Source organism: Microcaecilia unicolor, chromosome 5 (assembly GCF_901765095.1).
Source record: "Microcaecilia unicolor chromosome 5, aMicUni1.1, whole genome shotgun sequence".
In the NCBI taxonomy this organism is placed as follows: Eukaryota; Metazoa; Chordata; class Amphibia; order Gymnophiona; family Siphonopidae; genus Microcaecilia; species Microcaecilia unicolor.
In genome coordinates this window covers 132,833,496-132,858,790 of record NC_044035.1, presented here as the reverse complement: position 1 = coordinate 132,858,790, position 25,295 = coordinate 132,833,496, and the positions used below count along the sequence as shown (strand labels likewise).

At 46.3% G+C, this 25,295-nt stretch overlaps 1 protein-coding gene across 3 annotated transcripts in view; it reads left to right on the top strand.

Annotated features, from left to right (window-relative positions):
* The window catches only part of PARG (poly(ADP-ribose) glycohydrolase), a 496,940-nt gene that overhangs the window by 95,179 nt on the left and 376,466 nt on the right, over positions 1-25,295 (top strand). For 2 of the 3 annotated variants that reach the window (XM_030203287.1, XM_030203288.1), the window contains 3 exons: positions 3,380-3,566; positions 4,317-4,439; positions 16,396-16,479. In XM_030203287.1, the coding sequence (XP_030059147.1) occupies positions 3,380-3,566; positions 4,317-4,439; positions 16,396-16,479 (394 nt within the window). The remainder of the gene's footprint in view (positions 1-3,379; positions 3,567-4,316; positions 4,440-16,395; positions 16,480-25,295) is intronic. The other variant, XM_030203289.1, reaches the window with a different exon arrangement.

Genomic DNA, 25,295 nt, shown 5'->3' with positions numbered 1-25,295 from the left:
CTAGTGCTTTAGTCGCTGAAACAGGGCCCCTCTTGTAGTCTGAACTGTGTGTCAGTCAGTTTAAGCTATATGGTATATGGTGTCCCTTGCTAATATCCTAATCCCCTTTGAACTTGCTGAGAGCCACGTGATGGTGACTGCAAGAGAGCACTGTTTTGGTGGCAATGTATTGAAAACCCTAGGTACCATGGAATAAAAATTCTAGTTGCCTTGGTGCTTGAATTTATTGAGCCCTGATTTAATTACCCATATTTCTAAACCTGAACTCAAGATGAGTTATAAGTACAGATACAGTTTGGTAGGGCCTTTCCCCAGAAAGCTCAACGGTCTGTGGAGGAGTAGCCTAATGGTTAGTTCAGTGGACTGAGATCCTGGGGAGCTGAGTTCAGTTTCCACTGCAGTTCCTTGTGACCCTGGGCAATTCACTTAACCCTCCATTGCCCAGGAACAAAAACTTAAGATTGGGAGCCCACTAGGGACAGAGAGTACCTGCATATAATGTGTACAGCGCTGTGCACATCTAGTAGCACAATAGAAATGATTAGTAGTAGTACCTGAGGCAATAGAGGATAAAGTGACTTGTATAGAGCCACAAAACATGTTAGTCTAAGAAGCAGGATTCAAACCCTGACTTCTCTGTTTCTCAGAGTGATCAGCCTACTTCTTTTACCTCTAAACCAGTGGTTCTCAAACATGTCCTGGAGGACCACCAGCCAGTTGGGTTTTCAGGATATCCCTAATGAATATGCATCTAATTACTTAAGTAATCACTTTTGTCAATATATATTGTATCAAACTACTTTATTAGACATATACATCAAAATACATATAATTTATACCATGTAGATATAAAGCACTGGTCACGCTTGGTTACCATTTTTTTCCCCCATTCCCAGCGAGGGTTCCTCCAGGCTGGTCAGTATGTATAATTAAAACACAGAAATCAGCAAGTTAAAGTCACTACCCCTGAAGATCCGCTACGGCGAAACACATTTGTGTAGGGTGTGGCAGGAGTTTGGATTTATACTTCAAGTGGGAGGAGAGAAGTAAAAGTGAAGGAGAGGTGTCTCGAGGAGTGTAACTGGAAGATAAATGGAATAACAGATAAGACACATGTACAAGTGATTTTTGAAGGAAGTGGAAATCAAAATAAGTTGAAAAAGTTGAGTCTTGAATTGAGTGCTCATTTCAACACACGAGAACTGAGGCAATATGGCGATTGTCAGTAGTCAATTGCTTGCAATAATAAAAAATAAATGGAACTGCAATACCTTTGTCATTGATGGAATTTAAAGACCATTATATTTATAAGGAAGGACAGAACTGCAATGATTTTGTCATGAGTTGATATGTTTTAATATTACTTGATACTGATGAAGATGGTGTAATTGGTGCCAATAGGGTCCTTGAGGCGGATAACAAAGAGCATTAAGTGAGACAACCGAGTACAACGTAGTTAGTAGGAAAGAGTGCATGTATTGGATGAATGAGATGAGGTTAGGATATTAGAATTTTAAAGAATATCTACATGGTATAAATTATATGTATTTTGATGTATATGTCTAATAAAGTAGTTTGATACAATATATATTGACAAAAGTGATTACTTAAGTAATTAGATAATAAATTGTAATCAGATTGGAATTTGGGAACTCATAGTAACATAGTGACGGCAAATCTGTATGGTCCATCCAGTCTGCCCAACAAGATCATCTGTAGCCCTTCCTTCCATTTTCAGCATCTGCCCTCAAAGTGTTCCAATCCAGCCCTTAAATTCGGCAATTTCTCCTCCATCCATATCCATCATTTCTCCTCACTCCCCTCCCCTCCATCCATGTGCATGTACTTCCTCTGTCTTCCCTCCCCCTCCATCCATGTGCATGTACTTCCTCTGTCTTCCCTCCCCCTCCATCCATGTCCAGCATTTCTCCTCTCTCCCTTCCCCTCCATCCATATGCATCTCCTTCCTTTGTCTTTCCTTCCCTTCATCCTTGTCCAACATTTCTCCTCTCTTCCCTGCCTTCCACTCCATCCATGTCCAGCATTTCTCCACTCTTTCCTCCCCTCCATCCATTTGCTTCTCTTCCTATGTTCCCTCCCCTCTATCCAGCCATGTCCAGCAACTCTCCATTCTCCCCTGCCCTCTCCTTCATCCACCCATATCCAGTAAATTTCCTCTCTCCCCTGCCCCCTCCATTCATCCATCCATGTTCGGCAATTCTCTCTCCCGTGCCCTCCCCTTCCCTTCCCTCCATCCATATCCAGGAACTCTCCATTGTCCCCTGCCCTCCCCTCCATCCACCCATATCCTGCAAATTTCCTCTCTCCCCTGCCCCTATTCATTCATCCATGCCCAGCAATTCTCCTCTCCCCTGCCCTCACCTCCATCCATCCATCCATCCATGTCCAGCAATTCTCCTCTCTCCACTGCCCTCACTTCCCATCCATATCCAGCGATCTCTTCTCTCCCCCTGCCTTCCCCTCCTCTCCATGTCCAGCGATTTCTCTCAGTAAAGATTTTTAGTAATGAATATGCATGATTTATATGTCTATGACCTCCACTGCAGAAGGCTATTCTTTCATTCCCAGTTGAATATTCTTTTTAGAGAGGATGCATCATGTTAGACAGTGGTTCTCAACCAAGTCTTTGGGACACACACCCTGCTATTTGGGTTTTCAAGGTATCCATAATAAATATGCATGAGAATGATTTGCATGCATTGCCTCTTTAATATGTATATCTATATCATGCATATTAATTGTAGATATCCTGTAAACCAGATTAGAAGGCTGCAATCCAAGGACAAGGTTGAGAAAACCCCTGTGTTTAGAAGATTGTTTGAATTTACTACTACTTTATTGTTACTGCTAGACCAGTTCAAACTAGTGGGTTGAGTCCACCCCCCCCCCCATATCTTCTAGTAGGGGGACACAACCCATTGGTCTGGACTAGTCTAATAAGACTTAAGGAAAGGAAATTAATAAGTATGAATAAATTTCACCTTGCTAATTTTAAACAGTGTCAAACCCAAGGTGGTTTAATTGACAGGAGACGGTGGGAGCGTGCTTGGCCCATTAACGGGCCTGACGCCAGTAGACAGAGCGTGCTGCCATACAAGGTAATGTATTTTGAGTGTATGAAGATGGTGGCTGCTGCGTAGGGAAGCAATTAAACCTCCTTGGGTGTGGATGGCTTCAGCCTTGTCATGTGACACCGTCTACCGTCAATTTAACCTCCTTGGTCAAACCAGTCAAGAATTAAGAGAAGCCCATAGCAACAGTGTTAAACTTCATCAGTTTCATTTCTTTCAAATTAGAATTGCCAGTGATGTGATAGCAATGCAAATAAATTGGCTTTCCAACAAATATTTTTCAACAGTAGAAAAGAACAATGCGAGTTTCAGCAACATAAACCTGCAAAGAAGGTCATCAAACATGACCCACCTACTCTTCCTCCAAATGCAAAATGGTTTGGGACACCCATTGAAGAAATGAGAAGAATGCCTATGTGTGGTGCTCCACTTCCGCCTCTGAGACAATCATCTAATCATACAGTCACCATTCGGGTGAGATATTAGGCAAGAGTTTGTGCACAGTGTTATTTCAAACATATTGTAATGTCAGCCACTGCTGATGCTCATTGTGCTGTGTGTCTATATTTCTATGTGGAGAGAAAAGTGTTATAATGTTTTTTACAATAGGCTAATATCAGTCCTGAAACTGAAAACGCAGTAGTTCTTAGCAGAGCTTATCCATGATGTTCAGAAAGTTCTCTGTACCCCTTACATTTTTATTTTACCTAATATCCCACACACTTCCACCTCAGATGTAAAGTCCAGGTGACTCAGCACTCCTTGCTGTTCTTGAGGTCTGGAAGGAAGTTTTCACTCTCTTCTTCCCATGTCATCCCTCAGAGTTATGCTGCAGTTGGCAGAGCATGAACTATTTTCCTCTTTGAGGTGTTGCAATCTGTGCCAAGTTGTGCCTGAGAGAGCCTTAGTTACAAGGCCAATCTGCACTGAAATATTTTTAGCGCTGTCTGATACATGAGACTCATTCAGTAATTGAAAACAAAGTGAAAGGTGAGTTCCCATGCCTTCTATGTATCAGACTTATTGCAGTTTAAATTCACAATGAAATATTCATGAGTAAAATACTGAATTTTCAAGATGTTAGAAGCAAAGCAAAAATAAACATGGGCAGCCTTCTCAGCTGAGCTTTAGCTGTACTTTCCTCCAGCAGTGGATTCATGTGTCTTCAGTCAGCCATATGGAGCACCATGCACTGCTAATTACTACCTGTTTTTCTGTACATAGAGAGACCTTCTGAGAGAAGGAGAAGTGCCTAAACCTTACCCAACGACTTATAAAGATGCCTGGGACAACAAGCATGTGAAAATGCCCTGTTCAAGAGAGAACCTTTATCCTGTAGAAGATGAGGTAAGGCCCAGGCAGTCACTAGATGAAACAGTGCCCTAAGCAAGGGTTGCTTTTAGTTGCTTTCCTTCCTTTTTAGATGCATGTGGTCACAACTTACTCATTCTATTCTTCTGGTCCACTCCCCTTTATCAGCTAAGTCCTGTGACTGCAGATGATAACCTTTTTTTTTTTTTTTTTTTTATAAATTTTCACTATGAACCACAAATACTTTTGTAACAGGGGAGGAGAGGTTCTAGTGCAATATGATGAGAGGTAAGAAGCATCTACATCGATCCTCAAAGCATGAAGCCAAAGCATTGCGGTCATGGGTTTCCTTGAAGTGCCCCTTACATGAGTAGCTCACCCTCCAGGACATTGGGGTGCATCAGATTCAGAGGAGCTGAGATTCAACCCCTGATACACCCTGGGTGTGTCTGAGAGATGTAAATGAACCTACTGACTCCATGCCTTTGTCTAGGGCAACCCTTGAGGAGCAGCTCATGGGGCTGGTTTCAGGAAGAAAATCAGTGTTTCTTTGCTGTAGCCTCTTGTTGAGCATTGAGGGTATTGACGTTGAGACTGAAAGCATTTCGGCCCATCTCCTTTCTATCTGTAGCTCATGCACTGGCATCAAGTTGGAGCACTCTGCATCGGTGTTGATCTCCAACCCTTTGGCATAGGAAGCTTCCCCATTGCACTGGAGGTCCCTGGTGTCTCAACACCACTGATCAAGGCAGCCAGAGATGCCAACGTCTCCTGGTATTTGTGTGAGTCAGATTCTGAGTGCTCCTGGATTTCTGAGGAAGCACCAGATCCCTCCATACCACATAAGACACAAATCTCCTCTTGAGGACCTCTCATTCTTTGATTTTGTAAGGGAGATGACCAAGTCCATCCCATTTGAGTTAGACTGAGGATGAGCCCATGGCTGAGACATTGGACATACTTCAGTTTGATGACCCCCTCCCCCCAAAAGGAGTCTGTGACTGTGCCTATAAACTGAATCCTTAAGCTTGTACAGATGAAGATGTGAGAGGACCCCCTCCCCCCCCCCCCCCCCCCCCCCCCATTAAATCTCTGTAGAACAGGTCAGTAAGAAGGTAAACAATGGAGTTCAAAAGGCTCCAAGATTCAACAAGTTCCAGCTTCCTCACCATTCCATAGTGGTTGAATCTGCTATCAAAGAGCCAAGAGTATAAAGATTCACTCCTGATGTCTCTGGGAGAGAGAGGCAAAGACACTGGAATCTTTTGGGGAAAAAGGTTTTCAAGAATGCTATGCTAACAACCCACATAGCTTCTTACCAGCACTTAATAAGCATGCGCTTACATAAGTACGTAAGTATTGCCATACTGGGACAGACTGAAGGTCCATCAAGCCCAGCATCCTGTTTTCAACAGTGGCCAATCCAGGTCACAAGTACCTGGCAAGGTCCCAAAACAGTACAATACATTTTATGCTGCTTATCCTAGAAATATCTCCCATGTACATATAAAAGAGAAATTTATTTAAGAGAGAGAAAAAAACAAAAGTATAAAAAAGTTAAAATAGAGAAAAGGGAGGAGGTAGGGAAGGTCTATGATTATATTTGTCATAAAAGTGGGGCACGCCATAATTGGCGGTAAGTAAAGAGATAAGAGGACCCCTAATACTGTATGAGACTCTCCCTTTAGTGAGTACAAACATGCACGATTATTTCCACTTATTAAGTAGAAAATATCCTAGAAATAAGCAGTGGATTTTCTCCATGCCCATTTTCACTATGGTCTATGGACTTCTCCTTTAGGAAGCCATCCAAACCTTATTTTAAATCCCGCTAAGCTAACCACTTTTACTACATTCTCTGGCAATGAATTCCAGAGTTTAATTACACGTCAAGTGAAGAAATATTTTCTCCAATTCGTTTTAAGTTTACTACTTTGTGGCTTCATTACGTGCCCCCTAGTCCTAGTATTTTTGGAAAGAGTAACCTAGTGATTCATGTCTACCTGTTCCACTCCACTCATTATTTTCTAGACCTCTATCGTATCTCCCCTCAGCTGTCTTTTCTCCAAGCTTGAAGAGCCCTAGCCGCTCTAGCCTTTCCTCATAGGGAATTGTCCAATCCCGTTTATCGTTTTTGTCGCCCTTCCCTGTACCTTTTCTAATTTCACTATATCTTTTTTTGAGATGCGGTGACCAGAATTGAACACAATATTCAAGGTGTGATCGCACCATGGAGCAATACAAAGGCATTATAACGTCCTCATTTCTGTTTTCCATTCCTTTCCTAATAATACCTAACATTCTATTTGCTTTCTTAGCTGCCGCCGCACACTGAGCAGAAGGTTTCAACGTACCATCAACGATGACACTTAAATCCCGTTCCAGGTCAGTGCCCCTGTGGAACCTTGCATGACGTAGCTATAATTCGGGTTCCTCTTTCCCACATGCATCACTTTGCACTTGCTCACATTAAACATTATCTGCCATTTAGATGCCCATTCTCCATTGACAATACTGACCATTTAACCCTACTATTTTAATCCACAATAGAACACTACCTCCTAACCCATTACTCTCCAATTTCCTCTGGAGTCTTTCATGAGGTTCTTTGTCAAATGCCTTTTGAAAATCCAGATACACAATATCGACCGACTCACCTTTATCTACATGTGTGTTCACCCCATCAAAGAGATGTAATAGATTGGTGAGGCAAGATTTCCCGTCACTAAATCCATGTTGGCTTTGTCTCATTAATCCATGCTTTTAAACATGCTCTGTAATGGAATGAGGTGAACAGTGTGGCGTAGGTTGCAGACACTCTTCCCCAGTTAGTAGCCAAACAACAGGAGTGCAGAAAGGACATGGTCCAGGTAACCTGTGATACTTTCAATATGGTTTCCAGGGCCTCTGCTTTGGGGACTGGGATTGTACAGACTGCCTTAAATGCATTCTGTGATCTTGAGCCAGTTGGGTAGTAGAAGCTGGCGTATATTCTGTGCCTTGGAGACCATCTTTATTTGGTGAAAAAAAAATGCATGATGCCGCAGACCTGTCACTGTCCAGGCCCACTCTCAGCTCGGCCTCTTCATCCAGGAGGTATTTTGATGGAGGGCAATGGAGATTCTATTACTCACAGGCGTTCATATCCTTTCCCCTCCTGCCCTGCCTGCTTAACTCAGAGGTCTCGCATTCACCCAAGACAGCAGAGGACCCAGAAATTCCAAGCAGCTGTCTAGTTAAAAGAAGGGATGGGCTTTTGACTGGCTTCAGGAGAGCATAGCTTTAATTCGAATAACTGTCCCAGACAACATTTCTTAGGAAGGAGGCTGAATTTTTTGCAAGCAAGTTGGTTCTGAAAATAGCCTGGACAGGTTACAGTCTTCAGTTGGGAAGCAGTCTTCCAAATTGCCTACCTAGAACATCAAAATTAAGCTCTCAACATCAGCAGTTGTTTGCATAGGAACTCTGGTCCTCAAGAGGGAAAAATGTGGTTGAATCCATTCCACCAGGGGAAAGAGGGAAGGGATTTTCTCCTAATCCATTTCCTGGTCAGAAAAAAGATGGGGAGATAATTGTCCCATCCTAGTCCTAAGGGCCCTGAACAAATAACTGGTCAAGCATAAGTTCAGGATGTTTTTCCTGGGCATCCTTCTTCCCACAATTCAGAAAGGACATTGGCTATTCTTTCTGGACTTAAAGGATGCTTATATGCACATACATAATCATCTAAGTCACAGGAAGTATCTGACATTCAGAGTAGCAAAACACCTCTACCAGCATCGCATACTACAGTTTGGCCTCACATCAACATTCAGAGTGTTCACAAAATTTCATAGAGTTGGGTCTTATCTGGGCACCAGGGAATGGAAAGGGGGTGGAGTCAAAGCATCTGTCTACTGCTGCGGAAGAAAGCACAAGGAGTCATGTCTAGCAGGGCTCCTATAAACTCACTTGTTGGGATGGATCGAGCTGGGACTTGGGATTATTTTTGATGAACCCTAGTAGCTCCAGCACCTGAATGGTTTTGGGCATTGATTCTCCTGCTCCTTTCTCTGACATGTTCTAGACCAGCTAATCATCAAAGCAGTACTCCAATTTTGTTGCTATGGAAAGGCAGTTGCTTGTTTTGAAACCTCTGTCTTCACACCTACTTGGAACAATTAAAGAAAGGTTATACTCTTCGTAATACCCACTGCCACCCAGCTTTCTGACCACTTAGCAGCTGTCCTCTCCCCCTTAAAGTATGCCCCAAATCCTCCATCCCCTGCGGCCTCTACGTGTATTTCCAGGTCTTCATTAGTTACAACTTTATCCTACCATAAGGAGATGCTTTTTAACTGCTTCAGAAAAGTTTCCGAGAACGATACATTCGCCCCTATTCACCTGGTCATGCCGATAAAATAGGGCCTCTTCCTCACCCACTGTGGCTGCAACTATTCTCTGCACATATACCCACCCCGCTGGGATGACCCTACATGTAAAGTTAAGGCTAGCAATCAAGGAGTACAAATCTTTCAAAGTAATGTTCTTTGCATGCTTAACTCTAATAATTACTTGATTTAGGTCTCTCTATATCAATTGGCAGTCAAGAATATCTTTCTATACAGTCTAACTTGATGCCCAGCAAACAAATCCTTGTCACCAGCCCTATCACTTTCAGCTTTGTTATTGGGACTTCCAACCTTTCTGAAACAGCCAAGGCAGCTTTTAGCACTCATCTTCATTCATCTGATCCCTCGCAACCGGCAAAGAAGAAATCATCCAAGTAATGGACAACATTGTGTCTGCCTATCACTTGCACTGTGACATAGTGGAGGAAGGTGCTAAACATTTTAAAATAAGCACATGACACGTAACCCATGAAAAAAATGTATTCTTCACAAAAATGAAAGCCCACCAAGTGGAAACTATCTGGGTGAATTGTCAGGGGCTTGAAGACTACCTCTGTCAGCTTTAGCCATGAGGGGATTTACCCCCATCCTCTGCATTAGTGCTATGGCTGTGCCAATTAAGGATGCACATCTTGCAGAGCAGTACTCCTGGGAACAAAAAGGTAATCATTGACTGACAGTCTTGCTGAGCTAAATAACTGCTAGTGGAGAGAGATGCATCTCAGGAAAAGATGAACAAGAGAGCGGTCCTTCTGGTTGCCTGAGCTGCATTTTCACTTGTAGGCCACTATGAGGCTTATTTTCAAAGCACTTAGCCTCCCAAAGTTCCATAGAAACCTATGGAACTTAGCCTCCCAAAGTGCTTTGAAAATATGCCTCCATATCATCCAGTTGAACAATTGCCTGTCCTGTGAATGGTATGGGAAACCCTTACAGAAAACGGCCTGGTTAGCTAGGCTTGGGTGGGATAATAAACATTTCACTGGAGGATGGGGTGATACCAGAGTGTTTCCTACTTGAGGCCAGTAGAAGCTCTCAGATCACCCTTGACATCTTTCTGCCAGTTTTTAGTCAGCTGAAGTTTTGCGGCCATTGCTAAGTATCAGAGGAGTGCTATTCTGTTTGGGACCCATTTTATGTCTGAATTGTCTTTGGGTGGTGTGGGAAAGCAGGGAGTTCCCAAGAAGTCATCTTCATTTGTGATTATTGTTTGATTTTGTGGAAGAAACTCCTTAGCTAGGGAACATATGTTCAACACTGTGCTGCTTGTCTTCAAAGAAAGCAAAGTAGCTTGTCTGGCCTAGGTGTTTTTGGAAGACAGTTCACCAGTTGCAGAAATACTTCCTCCTTCCTATTAAAGCTTTTATGTACGACTGAGTGGTGTCCCAGCAATGTGCAGCTACCAGGGAAAGGTTTGTACCTATTCCACAAATCTCTGGAACAATCCATCTGTTCTGTACTGTTTGTGTATGTGTGTTTGTGTTTATTTTTATAAAGGCTAGATATATTACTCCTGGTGGAATTCTGCATGACTGCACAGTGCAGAATTTGTGCAAAATTTCCCCTCTCCACAGAATTTTGGAGTTGCGCGCAGAATTTGGCCAGCTGCTAGGATCGAAGTACATAAAAGCAGCCAGGCTCTCCTCACCAGTTCATTTTTCTGCTTTCCCCAGTTTCCTTTTTCTATAACGTCTTTTTTTTTTTTTTTAAAGCAGGGAGCAGCTCAGATTCAGGCATAACTTGGCTCTCAGTTTGTATGAGTCCTGCAGTGCTTGAAGTCTCTCTCTATTCTGGTGAGAATGAAAGGAGAGCTCAGCTGGAGAATACAGGCACCACGTGGACAGAGTAACTAAGTAAATGTAGCTAGTTACTGTACTTATAAAAAAACATTTTGTCACTTTTACTTGTTAAGAAGTACAGGAAACGTGTTTTACTTTTACTGAATAATTGTACCAGTTTTTTTTTTTTGTTTTACTATTTTTACCTAGTTACTTCTGTTGCTTCCTGGTAAAATTAAAAATGGAAGAGAGATCTAAATGATGATTCCTTAGTAATTTATAGACCGGTGAGTCTGACGTCGGTGCCGGGGAAAATGATAGAGGCTATTATTAAAAACAAAATTACAGAGCACATCCAAGGACATGGATTACTGAGACCAAGGCCTAGATGCACAAAACTGTAACGACCCTTTAACTACAAAATTTGCCACTGTTGCATGCATTATAGGGCTTTTTCTGAAGCCGCTAGGAGATAACGAAAACGGAATGCAAACCAGAAACTACCATTCAAATGTGGACAATTCGCAATGCACTAACCATACCGACGATTCTAACGAATCATTTAACGTGACAAATTTAGCGAGCTCTCAGACCTGTCGTTGAGGCCTGAGCTGTCATCTCCCCGCTCCCTCCTGCACCTTAAAAATGCAAGCTGATATGTAAAAAAAAAAAAAAGTTATATAAAAACACAAACCGGTAGCTCCCCACTTCCACCTGCACTAACCAAAACAAAACAAAAAAATTCAAAGAAATCGGGAGGGGGCAAAGGCGCTCGTCAGGAGCGTCCTGTATGGGCGCCCTTGCCCCCCCCCCCCCCCCCCCCGAGATCGTTGCTGTTCCCCGCTTCAGCCGGTTTTAATAAAAACAAATCTCCAAATTTTCTCATCCCCAGTCCCCCTCCCTTCCTGTGTTTTCTGTCCCTTGCTCCAGGGCTCCACCTCCCGCCATCCTCCGCCTCCGCCCCCGTGCCTCGCCCCCCTGGGATCGTTGCCACCGCTCCCACCCTCCACCGGAAACCCCCTCCGCATTACCGTCCCGTGCAGCGCCTCTCAACTGCATGCGAAGGTGCTGCACGGGATAAAACATCTGATCGCCATTTGCTTCTCTCTTCTCCGACGTCAGTCTGTTGTTCCTGGGCCCGCTCTCCATTGACGTAAGTTACCTACGTAGATAACTAACGGCGACGATCCCAGGGGGCGGGGCACGGGGCGGAGGCGGAGGATGGCGGGAGGTGGAGCCCTGGAGCAAGGGACAGGAAACGCAGGAAGGGAGGGGACCGGGGATGAGAAAATTTGGAGATTTGTTTTTATTAAAACCGGCTGAAGCGGGGAACAGCGGCGATCTCGGGGGAGGGGGCAAGGGCGCCCATACAGGATGCTCCTGACGAGCGCCTTTGCCCCCTCACGATCTATTTGGATTTTTTTTTGTTTTGGTTAGTGCAGGGGGAAGTGGGGAGCCACGTGTTTGTGTTGTGGTTTTTTTTTGGACGTTTGTGTCATGCACAGAGCAGCCAGCATAACGCTTGGCTGCTCTGCGCATGATTTAGGGGCCGATTACGACGGGGATTACGATTCATTGATACGTTGTACTTTTGGATACCGCAACGAACATGTTTGACCTGTTTTTTTGGTGCATGCTTCGGTTTTTCAAAATCGTTAAGGACTTTAACGATTTAGATTTTTTTACGTTTGTTTGATGCATCTGGGCCCAAGAAACACAGCTTTTGTGTGGGGAAATCTTGCCTGACCAATTTCAGTTCTTTGAAGGAGTAAACAAACATGTGGACAAAGGGGAGCCGGTTGATATTGTGTATTTGGATTTTCAAAAGGTGTTTGACAAGGTACCTCATGAAAGGGTACAGAGGAAATTGGAGGGTCATGGGATAGGAGGAAATGTCCTATTGTGGATTAAAAACTGGTTGAAGGATAGGAAACAGAGAGTGGGATTAAATGGGCAGTATTCACAATGGAGAAGGGTAGCTAGTGGGGTTCCTCAGGGGTCAGTGCTAGGACCGCTGCTTTTTAATATATTTATAAATGATTTAGAGATGGGAGTAACAAGCGAGGTAATTAAATTTGCTGATGACACAAAGTTATTCAAAGTCGTTAACTCGCGACAGGATTGTGAAAAATTACAGAAGGACCTTACGAGACTGGGCGGCTAAATGGCAGATGACATTTAATGTGAGCAAGTGCAAGGTGATGCATGTGGGGGAAAAAACCCGAATTATAGCTATGTCATGCAAGGTTCCACGTTAGGAGTTACGGACCAAGAAAGGGATCTGGGTGTCGTCGTCGATGATATACTGAAACCTTCTGCTCAGTGTGCTGCTGCGGCTAGGAAAGCTAATAGAATGTTGGGTATTATTAGGAAAGGTTTGGAAAACAGGTGTGAGGATGTTATAATGCCGTTGTATCGCTGCATGGTGCGACTGTACCTTGAGTATTGTGTTCAATTCTGGTCGTCGCATCTCAAGAAAGATATAGTACAATTGGAAAAGGTGCAGCGAAGGCCGACTAAAATGATAGCGGGGATGGGACGACTTCCCTATGAAGAAGGACTAAGGAGGCTAGCAGTGGCGATCCTAGGTTGGCTGACACCCGGGGCGAATTGCCGCTGCGCACCCCCCCTTCCGGCACATCAACACCCTCCCCCAGGCGAACCACCCCCCCCCCCTCTGGCGCATCAACACCCCCCCCCCCCCCCCGGTACTTTCTTGGCTGCTGACAGGCACGCGGCACTCCCCCCAGCAGCGTGCACCCGGTGCGGACGGCCCCTCCCCCCTTGGTACACCAGTGGAGGCTAGGGCTTTTCAGTTTGGAGAAGAGACGGCTGAAGAGAGATATGATAGAGGCATATAAAATAATGAGTGGAACAGGTGGATGTGAAGCGTCCTTTTCACGCTTTCCAAAAATACTAGGATAGGGGGCATGCGATGAAACTACAGTGTAGTAAATTTAAAACAAATCGGAGAAAAATTTTCTTCACTCAACACATAATTAAACTCTGGAATTCATTGCTGGAGAATGTGGTGAAGGCGGTTAGCTTAGCAGATTTTAAAAAGGGGTTAGATGTTTCCTAAAGGATAAGTCCATAAACCACTACTAAATGGACTTGGGAAAAATCCACAATTCCAGGAATAATATGTATAGAATGTTTGTACATTTGGTAAGCTTGCCAGGTGCCCTTGTCCTGGATTGGCCACTGTCGTGGACAGGATGCTGGGCTCGATGGACCCTTGGTCTTTTCCCAGTGTGGATTTACTTATGTACTTATGTAACCCAATGAAACAACAATACCTGGAACAGAATTTTGCTTTTGCAAACCTCATCATGCAAACAGTGTATCATCTCATCCTATATTTTGGTGTTCAGGGAATTCAGCCTATGAGAACAGTGGAGTTGTCTGTGCTTGTTGAAGGGTTACTAGTCTCCAGCCAAACAGAACAGTGACAAGCACACTGGTTATTTGCTTGTCAGAAGGTGGTTGAAGGAAGCCAGACTCACTGACTGCTTGGGAGAGCAGGCAGGCTATTTGAAGAAGGAGAGGTGAGGCTGGATGACTGGTTTAGTTTTGGATCAACAGATTAGTTTCTGGATGTGTGACTGAAGAGGGGTTGGGGAGAATAGGCTGGCTTGTAGGGGTGACTGCCTGTCTTGGCAACCCTACTGTCTGACTGGCAAAAACTGGTGAGGACCCAAGTTGAGCATGAAGAGGATGTGTGTGTGTGTGTGTGGGGTGGGGGGGGGAGGGGTGGCCAGAGAGTATGGGGTTTAGGGCTTCTGATTTTTTTTTTTTTTTTAATGTATTAATTCATGGAGCCTGAGAGAAGATTTGAGCTACCTTCACCTACTGACTTTGTAGAAGTGCTTCCATTGTTAATGCAAGAATAATCAACTCCATGCTTTCCTTAGTCTCTACAGATTAGTAAAGTAAGAGCCCCCAGATACCAGGACCTATATGATGAGTATTCTTAGGGGAATTCTGTCCTAAGTCCTTAAAAATCCTGCATATTTGAAAACCCCCCACTTTTTTGCCATTGCATTTTAATAAATTGTGGCTCTTGGATAGTGGTTATATTGAATTATTGTGACAGTTGCAGAGTTTTAAAATTTTGTGTGCAGAATATATATGTGTGTATATATCTTTTTTTTTTTTTTTGCGCAGAATTCCAAGAGGAGTAATATATATCATATAAAAGGGCTCTGAACAATATCACTTTTTTCTTTCAAAATATTGAGTTACTCATAGGCATACAGTTCATGATTTTAACTGGACCTTCATAGAAAGGAGAGTGCATGCCCCCCTGTTTACTAATCCATGTGGCAATGCCGACACAGCCCATTCAAAGTGAATGGGCTGTGTTGGCATTAGCGCACGGCAGCTGCTGGTGCGGCTTAGTAAACGGGGGTGGGGGTTAGTTTTTTGAGTGATTTTTTTTTTTCTCCTGTTACTGTCTTTAGTTTCAACCTATAGTGTGTGTGAATATAAAACAATTGCCCTTAAAATAATAGCTTACATCCAACATAAATATCTTCACTTCAGTCTTCTTAACATATTTAGCTTTTATCCAACATAAGAATCTCCACTTCAGTCCTCTGACATGGTACCATGTTTCAAGAGGTACTGAATCAGGAAGAATAAAAAATCATAAGTCCAGTTTCATCAATTTCATAATTTATTCAACAGAATCACTTAATATATCTATAGAGAGCTTATTTTTTTAGCATTTATTTTATAAAGGTAGCATAGATGCCTGTGTGTGTGTTATAAAAGAAGCCCCCAGAACTATCCCCAGTAGCGTGCATACTTACATGTGCTCCAAAAAAAGATGTAAATGTGTACATGTTTGCTGTGCATGTTCTCATCTATATAAATAAAATCCCCCCTCAGACGTTCTGAAGCTCACTCCATCTGTCCTGTCCTCCTGGTAGGCTAGGCTATTCGGACTACTCACCCTCAGTCTCAGCCACGCCCATCTGGGCCGTAGGCCATGCCCCATCTGCACATAAAAAGCACCCTCAACGTTCTAAAGCGCACACTGAGGCTTCAACAGTTCGTATGTTCGAAGCTCTGTAACCATTTTTAAGCACACTACATCTCTGTCCCGCCCTGACCTATCAGAGAAGGGAGGAGTGTCACAGCTGCACCGCTCTGACCTATCAAAGGGAACTGAAACAGGAAAAGGGAGGAGCGTCACACCGAATGACGGACCTATCAGAGGGAAGTCAAATAGAAGAAGGGAGGAGCGTCAGAGGCCAAGGGGACGGCCGTATCTACGTCTCATAGGTTTCCTTGCTTTCTTTTCAGTGTATTGCAGCTGCAGCCACTTAGGTAAGTCTAGCAAGCCTGTCAGCTACTGAATACAGAAACACTCTGCGCAAAACCTTGCTAGCGCCCGTTTCATTTCAGCCAGAAACGGGCCTTTTTTACTAGTGTATATTATAAAATACATGCATACCTTATGTCTCTGCCCGTACTCTAACCAAACTACAGCCCTAGGAAGAATGCCTGTGTGGTGCATGTATTAGTGTGCATCGTTTTGTCAACTACACAGTTTTACAGATCCCTTCTGTGCAGTGAAATGTAACAGTAGTTGACATGAGGGAAAGTGCTTTATAAAATTTGCCTTCCCTGTGACTAAACTGCTATTTTTGGAGAGCTTCTCTTACAGGTAAGAAACTTTTGTTTCTCTGCTGTAAATTGTTGCCTTGTAGTTGCTGTCTGATGTAGAACTTTATCTAATATCTAAAACTGGAATAGATTTGTAAAAGCTGCTCTTTTTTTAAATTAAAAATTATTATTTTTTTCTTCCCCTAACAGAATGGGGAGAGGACTGCTGGAAGCCGATGGGATGTCATCCAATTTGCATTACGGCAGGAGTTCTGCAGCGCTGTGGACTTGAAGGTATAGGTCACTCTGCTATTGTTTAAAGCTTTTACACAGTTCAGGATTCAGGTTCTTATTGGCAACCTGTAGTTAAAAAACAAAAACAACTCCGATTTTTGGTTTATATATATCTAAATCTTGAGAGATTCATTATTTTAATGCCTTTTTTGTTTTGTCTTTGTGCTACATTTAAAAAGACAAAGGAAAGTAGTCAAAACCTGTAACTGCAAAGAGCTCTACATAGAGAGTATTATGGGAAAGGGATTTTACTGGAATGCCTCTTCTGTTGGATTTTGGAGTCCTTGGGTGATGAATTGATTGGCCCATGTTCATGTTGTTGGCAAAGCTTGAACTTGTTCCATCATCATTAGGCTGTTCCTTCTGTACCAGAGACTTCATCAGCAAAACACAGCACTTGTTGAGAATTCTTTTTTCTGCATTTTATAAGGCCCTACTCTGTTGCCCAGTACTTCTAAAATCAGCCAGCAGTGCATTTTTAAACATTTTGACTTTTCCTGGTTGAATGTCCGTGGAACTCACAGCTGTGCTTGTCCTGGCTTGAGATGGCTCATATTCTCTTCCTGTTGTCCATTGGCACTGAAGAGTTGGAACAAGAAGGAAATGGGGAAAACATACAGGAATCTGATGCCAGCATGACTGACAGCTGCCGGAGCTCTGTGGAGGTTCATTGACAGAGCGTTAATACACTCCCTCCTTTTCAGTACTTGAAAGGTGGTTTCCATATCATCAAGCTGATCAATCCATAGACTGGTGGGTTGTGTCCATCTACCAGCAGGTGGAGATAGAGAGCAAACTTTTGCCTCCCTATATGTGGTCATGTGCTGCCGGAAACTCCTCAGTATGTTCTCTATCTCAGCAGGTGGTGGTCACACACAGCAGCAGCTCTGGCTAGGCCTTCAAGCCTAATTTTTAGGTTTTGTTGAGTGCCTGGGGTTGAGGGCTCTTTTGAGCAAGTGCAAACCTGGTGGTGCCAGGTCCCTCCTTTTCTCCCCCCTCCCGCTGGCTCCGTTAAAAAAAAAAAAAAAAAATTTTTGAACGTCCTTAAAGGCGTTTATTTCGACGTTTATTTAAGCGTCTATTGCAGCTACTCACTGGGACACCAGGTCGTTACAACTCGGAGCGGACAGCAGGTAATTTTTACCTTTTTATAGCGGGCAGGGGGTTCCCCGATTCTTCTCCTCGTGGCATATGGCGTCGGAGGGCGAGGGCGCAAAGGGTCGCTCCCCGGGTCGCTTGAGCGCTTCTAGAGGGGATGCGGGGGTCTTCAAGCCTGATTCGCCCTTGTTGGGTGACAGTTTCGTGACCGATGAATGTCCCGGTCCTTCCTCTGGCGTGGCGGTTTTTCCCGCCATAAACGCCCATCCCCCGCTCCTCGCCTCCGCCATCTTGGCCGGCCACGTGGCTCGGACGGCTTCTTCTTGGGCCGCCCTTGAGGTTGGAGACATTAATGCCATGAACGCCCTTAATTTGGGCGACGGCACAGAAGCGGCTAAAGTTAAGAGCCGTTCTTCCCGCGCGGCTCCTTCGCGGAGTTTCGCGCCGGACGCCATTTTGGATGCGCAGCATGTCTCTCCCCCGCTGTTGCGAGCGCCGGTTGAGGGTGCGTCTAGGGCTATTGCCCAGACTGCGGAAGTGCACAGTCTGGGGGGTTTCTCCTCCGAGTTTGTTTTGCTGCTGCATCAGGCCTTCCTCATGCACAACGCTGCCCCTGCTCCCTCGTCTGGTAAAGAGGTTGAGGTTCCCAGAGGTAAACGCCCTCGGGTTGATTCCCAGGCCTTGGAGGAATTTGTCTCCTCCGATGTTGATGAGGGCAGCGTGTCTGAGGTCTCCCAACGGTCCTTTGCGGATTCCTTGGTGGAGACGGATCCCCGCTCGGATGGAGCGGATGACCCCTCTGCAGCGCGGCTTTTTAGCCCAGAGGATTTGCCCAACCTGTTGTTACAGGCCATGGACACTTTGAAGATTTCCTCTCCGGAGGACGTCTCTCCCTCAGCCCCTGTTGGCTCTGCCATTATGCTGGGGACGAAGCGCCCGCCTAGAACCTTCCACGTGCATGATGCCATGCACACCTTAATTTCGGCTCAATGGGATGTCCCAGAAGCGAGCCTTAAAGTGGCTAGGGCTATGTCCCGCCTCTATCCTTTGGCTGTGAGTGAACGTGAGGCCTATCTGTGGCCTACCGTGGATTCTTTAATCACTGCGGTGACTAAGAAAACGGCGTTGCCGGTGGAAGGTGGCACGGCCCTAAAGGACGCCCAAGACAGAAGATTGGAGGCGGCCTTAAGGTCGTCCTTTGAGGCGGCTGCTTTAAGTTTGCAGGCCTCAGTTTGCGGCTCCTATGTGGCCAGGGCGTGCCTGACTATGGTGCAGCGGGCTTCCCCCTCGGATCATTCCTTGAGGGCTGATTGGCCGGCCCTGGAATCGGGCTTAGCCTATTTGGCAGACTTGCTGTATGATGTCTTGAGGGCCTCAGCGAAAGGCATGGCTCAGACAATCTCTGCGCGGCGGTGGCTTTGGCTGAAACATTGGTCTGCTGACCACGTCTCTAAATCCCGCCTGGCTAGGTTGCCTTTTAAAGGCAAGCTGCTCTTTGGGGTCGAGCTGGACAAAATCGTGACCGATCTCGGCACGTCTAAGGGCAAGAAATTACCAGAGGTCAGGGCTCGGGCTAGTACTCGTCCCGGTACCTCCAGAGGACGGTTGCAGGAAGCCCGTCGGTACCCGCCCGGGCAAGTCGGGTTCCTCTGCCCCCTCTTCCTTCAAGAGGAATTTCTCCCCCAAGCAGCATTCCTTTCGCAGAGACCGCCGTCCCGGAGGTGCTCCCTCCGGTCCTCCCCCAGGATCTCGTACCCAATGACGGGGTCTTGGTCCACGCCCCAGTGCAGATTGGAGGACGGCTGTCCTCGTTTCTGGGCGAGTGGACCACAATAACTTCAGACGCGTGGGTGCTGGAAGTCATCAGAGACGGCTACAAACTAGAGTTCTGCCGACCCTTAAAAGACGGGTTTGTACTCTCTCCCTGCAAGTCTCCGGTCAAAGCTGTGGCAGTGCAGCAGACCTTGGACAATCTGATCCGCCTGGGCGCGGTCGTTCCGGTGCCAGAAAGTCAGCTTGGCAAGGGACGTTACTCCATTTACTTTGTGGTACCAAAGAAAGGAGGTTCTGTCCGGCCTATCCTCGACCTCAAAGGGGTCAATCGGGCCTTGAAAGTGCGGCACTTTCGCATGGAGACTCTCCGCTCTGTTATAGCGGCAGTGAAGGCAGGAGAGTTCCTGGCATCCTTGGACATCAAGGAAGCGTACCTGCATATTCCCATCTGGCCTCCTCATCAACGCTTTCTGCGTTTTGCAGTCCTGGGACGACACTTCCAGTTCAGGGCCCTCCCTTTTGGGTTGGCTACTGCTCCGCGGACCTTTTCCAAAGTAATGGTGGTCATCGCGGCCTTCCTACGAAAGGAAGGGGTACAAGTCCATCCTTATCTGGACGACTGGTTTATCCGAGCCCCCTCTTATGCAGAGTGCGGCAAAGCTGTGGACCGGGTAGTTGCTCTTTTGAGCTCCCTGGGATGGATCATCAACTGGGAGAAAAGCCAGCTGCGCCCGACTCAGTCCCTGGAGTACCTGGGAGTTCGATTCGACACCCAAGTGGGCAGAGTGTTCCTGCCAGACAATCGGATTGTCAAACTTCAGGCTCAGGTGGACCAGTTCCTAGTAGCCTCTCCCCTTCGGGCTTGGGACTATGTGCAGCTGTTGGGCTCTATGACGGCCACGATGGAAGTTGTGCCCTGGGCCAGGGCTCATATGAGACCGCTTCAACACTCTTTGCTGCAGCGCTGGACTCCGATGTCGGAGGATTATGCTGTGCGCCTTCCCTTGGACCCAGCAGTGCGCAAGGCGCTGAGCTGGTGGATGCAGACAGACAAGTTGTCTGCGGGAATGCCTCTGGTGACCCCAGAGTGGATTGTCGTCACGACGGACGCCTCGTTGTCGGGCTGGGGAGCCCACTGCTTGGGAAGGACAGCGCAGGGTCTCTGGTCTCCTGCAGAGGCAAAGTGGTCTATCAACCTCCTGGAACTCAGAGCCATTCGGTTGGCGCTTTTGGAGTTCATCCCGGTACTGGTGTTGAAGCCTGTACGGGTCCTGTCGGACAATGCCACGGCTGTGGCCTATGTCAACCGCCAGGGAGGTACCAAGAGCGCCCCTCTAGCCAAGGAGGCTATGAATCTTTGCCAGTGGGCGGAAGTGAACCTGGAGCAGCTTTCAGCGGCCCACATTGCCGGAGTCATGAATGTCAAGGCGGACTTTCTCAGTCGCCATACCTTGGAGCCCGGAGAGTGGCAGCTATCTGCTCAGGCGTTCTTGGACATCACGAAGCGCTGGGGCCAGCCGAGCCTAGATCTGATGGCGTCATCGGCCAATTGCCAAGTGCCGCGCTTTTTCAGCAGAGGACGGGACCCTCGATCCCTGGGAGTAGATGCTCTTCTCCAACAGTGGCCGACACAAGAGCTTCTCTATGTGTTCCCGCCCTGGCCCATGTTGGGCAGGGTGCTAGACCGGGTGGCAAAGCATCCCGGCAGGGTAATCCTGGTGGGTCCGGATTGGCCCAGGCGTCCCTGGTATGCGGACTTGATCAGGCTCTCAGTCGACGATCCTCTGCGGCTGTCAGTGGAGCAGGGCCTGTTACATCAGGGTCCCGTGGTGATGGAGGATCCCTCCCCCTTTGGTCTTACGGCCTGGCTATTGAGCGGCAGCGTCTGAGGAAGAAGGGCTTCTCAGACAAGGTCATCGCCACTATGCTGAGAGCGAGGAAGCGCTCTACTTCTACTGCTTACGCCAGGGTTTGGCGTATCTTTGCAGCGTGGTGTGAAGCAGTCTCACTTTCTCCCTTCACTGCTCCAATTTCTTCAGTGTTGGCGTTCCTGCAAGAAGGTCTGGAGAAAGGCCTGTCGCTCAGTTCCCTTAAAGTCCAGGTAGCGGCTCTGGCTTGCTTCAGGGGCCGCCTGAAGGGTGCTTCCCTGGCTTCGCAGCCAGATGTGGTGCGCTTTCTCAAGGGAGTTAGTCACCTGCGCCCTCCTCTGCACTCAGTGGTGCCTGCGTGGAATCTCAACCTGGTACTAAGAGCATTGCAGAAGCCGCCTTTTGAACCCTTGTCAAGGGCATCTCTGAAAGACCTGACGTTGAAAGCAGTCTTTTTGGTGGCTATCACTTCAGCCAGAAGAGTTTCCGAGCTCCAGGCGCTCTCATGTCGAGAGCCTTTTCTGCAGTTCACTGAGGCAGGAGTGACTATCCGCACAGTGCCTTCCTTCCTGCCCAAGATTGTTTCTCGCTTCCATGTGAATCAGCAGCTCTGTCTCCCTTCCTTTCGTAGGGAGGACTACCCAGAGGAGTACTCTGCTCTTAAATATCTGGATGTGAGACGAGTCATCATCAGATACTTGGAAGTGACCAATGATTTCCGGAAATCGGATCATCTGTTTGTCCTGTTTGCAGGTCCTCGTAAGGGTCTGCAGGCTGCTAAGCCTACAGTGGCAAGATGGGTCAAGGAAGCCATTGCAGCGGCTTATGTGGCCGCGGGGAAGGTGCCGCCTATCCAGCTGAAGGCTCACTCCACGAGAGCTCAGGCGGCCTCGATGGCAGAGGCCGGATCCGTCTCCTTGGAAGAGATATGCAAGGCGGCAACTTGGGCTTCGGCTCATACATTCTCAAAGCATTACCGTTTGACTGTGGCTGCACGGGCGGAGGCCCGGTTTGGAGCTTCAGTGTTGAGGTCAGGGATTTCAATGTCCCGCCCTGGGTGAGTACTGCTTCGGTACATCCCACCAGTCTATGGATTGATCAGCTTGATGATATGGAAGGTAAAATTATGTATAATCATACCTGATAATTTTCTTTCCATTAATCATAGCTGATCAATCCATAGCCCCTCCCAGATATCTGTACTGTTTTTATTCTGGTTGCATTTCAGGTTCAAGTTTAGTCTTCAGTTACTTCAGAAAGACTTCGTGTTCAAGTTTTTTTCACTTGGATTCTTCAAGAGTTAAGACGAGTTTGTGTTACAGTGAGCTGCTGCATTCCTCTCCCCTCCGTTTTACGGGGCTGGATTGAGACTTAAATTCTGCCGGCACTCCCTCCCGCTTCGTGCGGCTGTAGGGCAGCTTTGTACCCCTCCCGCTTCGGCAGTGTTAGGGTCAGTCAGCTCCTCCCGCGGTTGCGGTTGCAGGATAAGCCAGATCCCCCCACATCGGCGGGTGTGGTGTCCCTCCCCCGCTCCGCGGGGATGAGCTGGACGGATTCCCCTCCCCCACTTGTGTGGGGATGAGCTGGGTTAATTCCCCTCCCCCGTTTCGGCGGTGGTGAGCTGGGCAGAGTGTCCCTTCGTGGGTGTAATTCTCTAAGTGCTGAGTCCTGCGGATGGAGCTTTGATATCGACATACTGAGGAGTTTCCGGCAGCACATGACCACATATAGGGAGGCAAAAGTTTGCTCTCTATCTCCACCTGCTGGTAGATGGACACAACCCACCAGTCTATGGATTGATCAGCTATGATTAATGGAAAGAAAATTATCAGGTATGATTATACATAATTTTACCTTTTGTTTTTTCCTTCCCTTCCACTATGAATTCTGAAATTGTGTTTATTGAAAAAAAAAAAACCACCATCATAAACTGCCCCTTCATCTTCCCAAAAAATGATCACGGTATTGTGTATCTTGTAACAGTGTTTTGATTGTAGGATGAAAGGCATTAAATTATGAGGGTGTTGGTTATGTGGTAGTTTTTCCATTATATTGGAATGAGAGCATTAAAGAAAGTTTACCTTTCTTGTGTTAGTTGTTAATTGTATATACACAGCTGAAAGATAATTTATTACAACATCTGACTTTTCATTAAGATTAAGTAGAAAGCTGTCACTGTGTGCCTCCAGTGCAGAAGTTGCCCTGGCTAAATCCTAGTTAAAAAATAAAATGTGGCTGGGTTTGGATGTTACTCAGTGGTGTTTCTACCTAATTCCTTACAAGGAGAGTAATAGTCCATTGCTTAAGGATTATCTTGGTTTTTATTTTATTATTTTATATTCATGTGGTCTTTTGCCTTTTTCTAGGGGTAAGGTCCAAGGTGGACAATTAAACGGTGAAATTCATTTAGTGTATGCTCTGCATACACAAAAGAAAGAAACAGAATTAAGCACAGGAAGCTATAAGGCAGGGGCGTAGCCAGACCTCACGGTGGGAGGGGCCCAGAGCCCAAGGTGGGGGAGCACATTTTGGTTCGCCACCCCACCGCCTTCCGCCGCTGCCTTGCTGCCCTCTCCGCCCTGCCGCTCCCTACCCACTCCTGCCGCTGTTCTTGGCTGGTGAGGTTCCCCAACCCCCACCAACTGAAGCACCACTGCCACAAATACCTTGGATGGTGGGAGTCCCCAACCCCCACCAGCTGAAGCCTTCATCTAGCACTGGTCTCCAGCACTGCGATGCAGATTTCATTTCTGTGGGCTGTTGGGCATGTGGGGTGACTGGGCCTCCTGGATCTGTGACTTTACAGTCAGGCTCTGGGAGATGTTGGCATATTCTCCGGTGGCTCTGGAGAGAGACCATTTTGCACTGTGGTATCTTTCCTTCTTTTTACATGCCCCCCACCCTCTGTTGCCTCCAGAGTCAGGGTGTTATAGCTGGCTGTTGTAATCATTAAGAGATCTATGGTTGGATCTGCTGAAACTTTGTGGGGGGGGGGGATGTTCGGTGAATTTACCCCTGGCATGGAGAGTGGTGTGTTGACAAGCTGGGGTTTTCCTCCCTAGAACATTTTTTAACAGACCAGGGACTTCTCAGGCAGTTTGGATAAATGCCAGCAGCAATTCGAGAATGTAGGATGGCAGAATTTGCTTACTGCCAATTGGCTCATTATGTGGGTTCATTAGATAGAGACCTACAATTTCCTGTTCGCACGCATTTGCAATCTTTGTTCCAAGGAGATCCAGAGGACAAGGTAGTGTTTCAGCTTTACATAAATCACTCCAAACTTTAGGTCTGGGGATAGATTATGGAACCTTACAACAGGCCTGGACCCGAGAGGTGGGCCCATTCTTTGGCTTGCTTAACTTCCCCGGTTTGATAATAGGATTCCCCACATTGTGCAGGGAGCGGATTTAGGGGAGTGTCAGTTTAGGATTTTGCACGGGGTTTATTTCTCTCCTAAATGGGCATATAAGGCCCATATACTACAGTCACATATCTCTGAAATGTGTAGTACAGCTGAGGGTACCCTATTTCGTGTTTGTTGGGATTGCCCGGATATTTTTGTGTTTTTGGAAAGAGCTGCTTATTTAAGTCAGCTGCTGGGAAACTGCATCAATTTATCGTTTGAAGTCTGGATCCTGAATACCATGGGGGATTGGGGGGTGAGAGGTAGGGGGTGATCCCATTTTTCCGTTAAGGTGCCTTGATAGGGAAAAATATATTTTAAAACAATGAATGCATCCTGAGGGACCTACGTATTGGCAGTGGAGGAATCGGTTTCCTACTCTTTTATGCTGTGGGAGGCAAAAGACATCTTACTTTTAAGTGTTCCAAACACTTTTTGGCAGTATGGGGTATATACGTTCAGTCTCTTCCACAATGCATTAGAAGTGCTGTCATTAATAAACTGCAGAACTAGTGATTTGGGTGGGTGGGGGGTCTCATCTCCGAGAGGGAACAGGAAAGAAACTTTTATTCGGCTTGTTTTAGTTTTTGTGTACCCTAGTCCATACCACATTGAGCATAGGCTTCGGTGTTCTCTTCAGTGTTCATGGATGAAAATTCTGGAGAAGGACC